Raw genomic sequence first — 1,152 nt, forward strand, 5'->3', positions numbered from 1 at the left:
AGATCCATTTCTAAATATGGATATTTATGCTATTAGTTTGCAGAAAACAAAGTGCTTTGATTAAAAATACAATTAAAATTCAAACTTAAAACAATATGTAATTTCATGTAAAAATAGCTTGAGTTGTGATATGATGTTAAAATGTTAATTATATGCAAACATTATATAGTTATAGTAAATTGTGATTATATTTCTGTGGAAGAATTTCTTTTTTTTTTGTTCCTGTGTCTTGGAGGGTTCCTCTGTGGTTACAGCCTGAATTTGGGACCACTCGACCAAACAAACAACAACAGCTTTACAGAATCGAACAATCTGAGCTTTTCTGATTTCGCCTCTCAGCTTCCATCCTGGCTGCCTGTTCATTTCTGGCCTGCAACTTCTCTGTTTCCTCTCTCAGTTCTCTCATTCGCTCTTTGATTAGTTCATTCCTCTCCCTTTCTGTCTCCCTCCTCTCTCTCTTTCTCTCCTCCTCTCTCTCCTCCTTCTCCCTCTTTCTTTCCTTATTCATCTCCTCCCTCTCCTTCTTTCTTTCATCATTCATCTCCTCCTTCTCCCTCTTTCTTTCCTCTCTCATCTCCTCCTTCTCCCTCTTTCTCTCCTCCTCTCTCTCTCTCCTCTCCCTCTCTCTCTCAGCCTGGAGTTTCTCAGTAATTTTCTTCATTAGTTTTTCATATTTTTCCTCAATTTCCCTTTCAAGTTTCTCTCTTTCTTCCCGTATTTGCTCTTCCCTTTCTTTCAGGATGCGTTGTTTCTCCTCTTTGATTGCCCTCTCGGCCTCTTGGAACATCTCGTTGGTGTAGTGGTGTCCTCCGTTCTTCTGGACTACATCTCTGATCTTCTGGAGGAGCTCAGTGACCTGAGAGCGATCCTCCTTCTTGTTGTTGTTGAAGACATGGTACTGGCCGTTACATCTGGCTACGAGTTGTTGAAGCTCTGAACTTTCATTCAAGAAGTCCTCGATAGTTGTGTCTTCAATAAGGTCACCACCAGTAAAGAGAACCATGCTGTAACTGTCTGCAGCCTGGCCAAAGATTTCTTGAATCTTCTGCACTGTCTGCGTTTCCTCCTCAGTGAATCTGCCCAGTCTGATGACCACCAGGAACACATGGGGTCCAGGAGCAGCAAAAGAGATGCACTGGCCCACATCTTTAG

The 1,152-nt window shown here is 42.0% G+C and overlaps 1 protein-coding gene across 1 annotated transcript; it reads right to left on the reverse strand.

Moving 5' to 3' along the window:
- Positions 1-295: 295 nt before the first annotated feature.
- On the reverse strand, positions 296-1,147 carry LOC123964078 (vicilin-like seed storage protein At2g18540; the record flags this gene model as incomplete). Its single annotated transcript, XM_046041190.1, has 1 exon — positions 296-1,147. A coding segment is annotated over one exon (852 nt), but the record flags the coding sequence as incomplete, so codon positions are not given.
- Between the last annotated feature and the right edge of the window lie 5 nt (positions 1,148-1,152).

This window comes from Micropterus dolomieu, unplaced genomic scaffold (assembly GCF_021292245.1).
Source record: "Micropterus dolomieu isolate WLL.071019.BEF.003 ecotype Adirondacks unplaced genomic scaffold, ASM2129224v1 contig_443, whole genome shotgun sequence".
NCBI lineage: Eukaryota > Metazoa > Chordata > Actinopteri > Centrarchiformes > Centrarchidae > Micropterus > Micropterus dolomieu.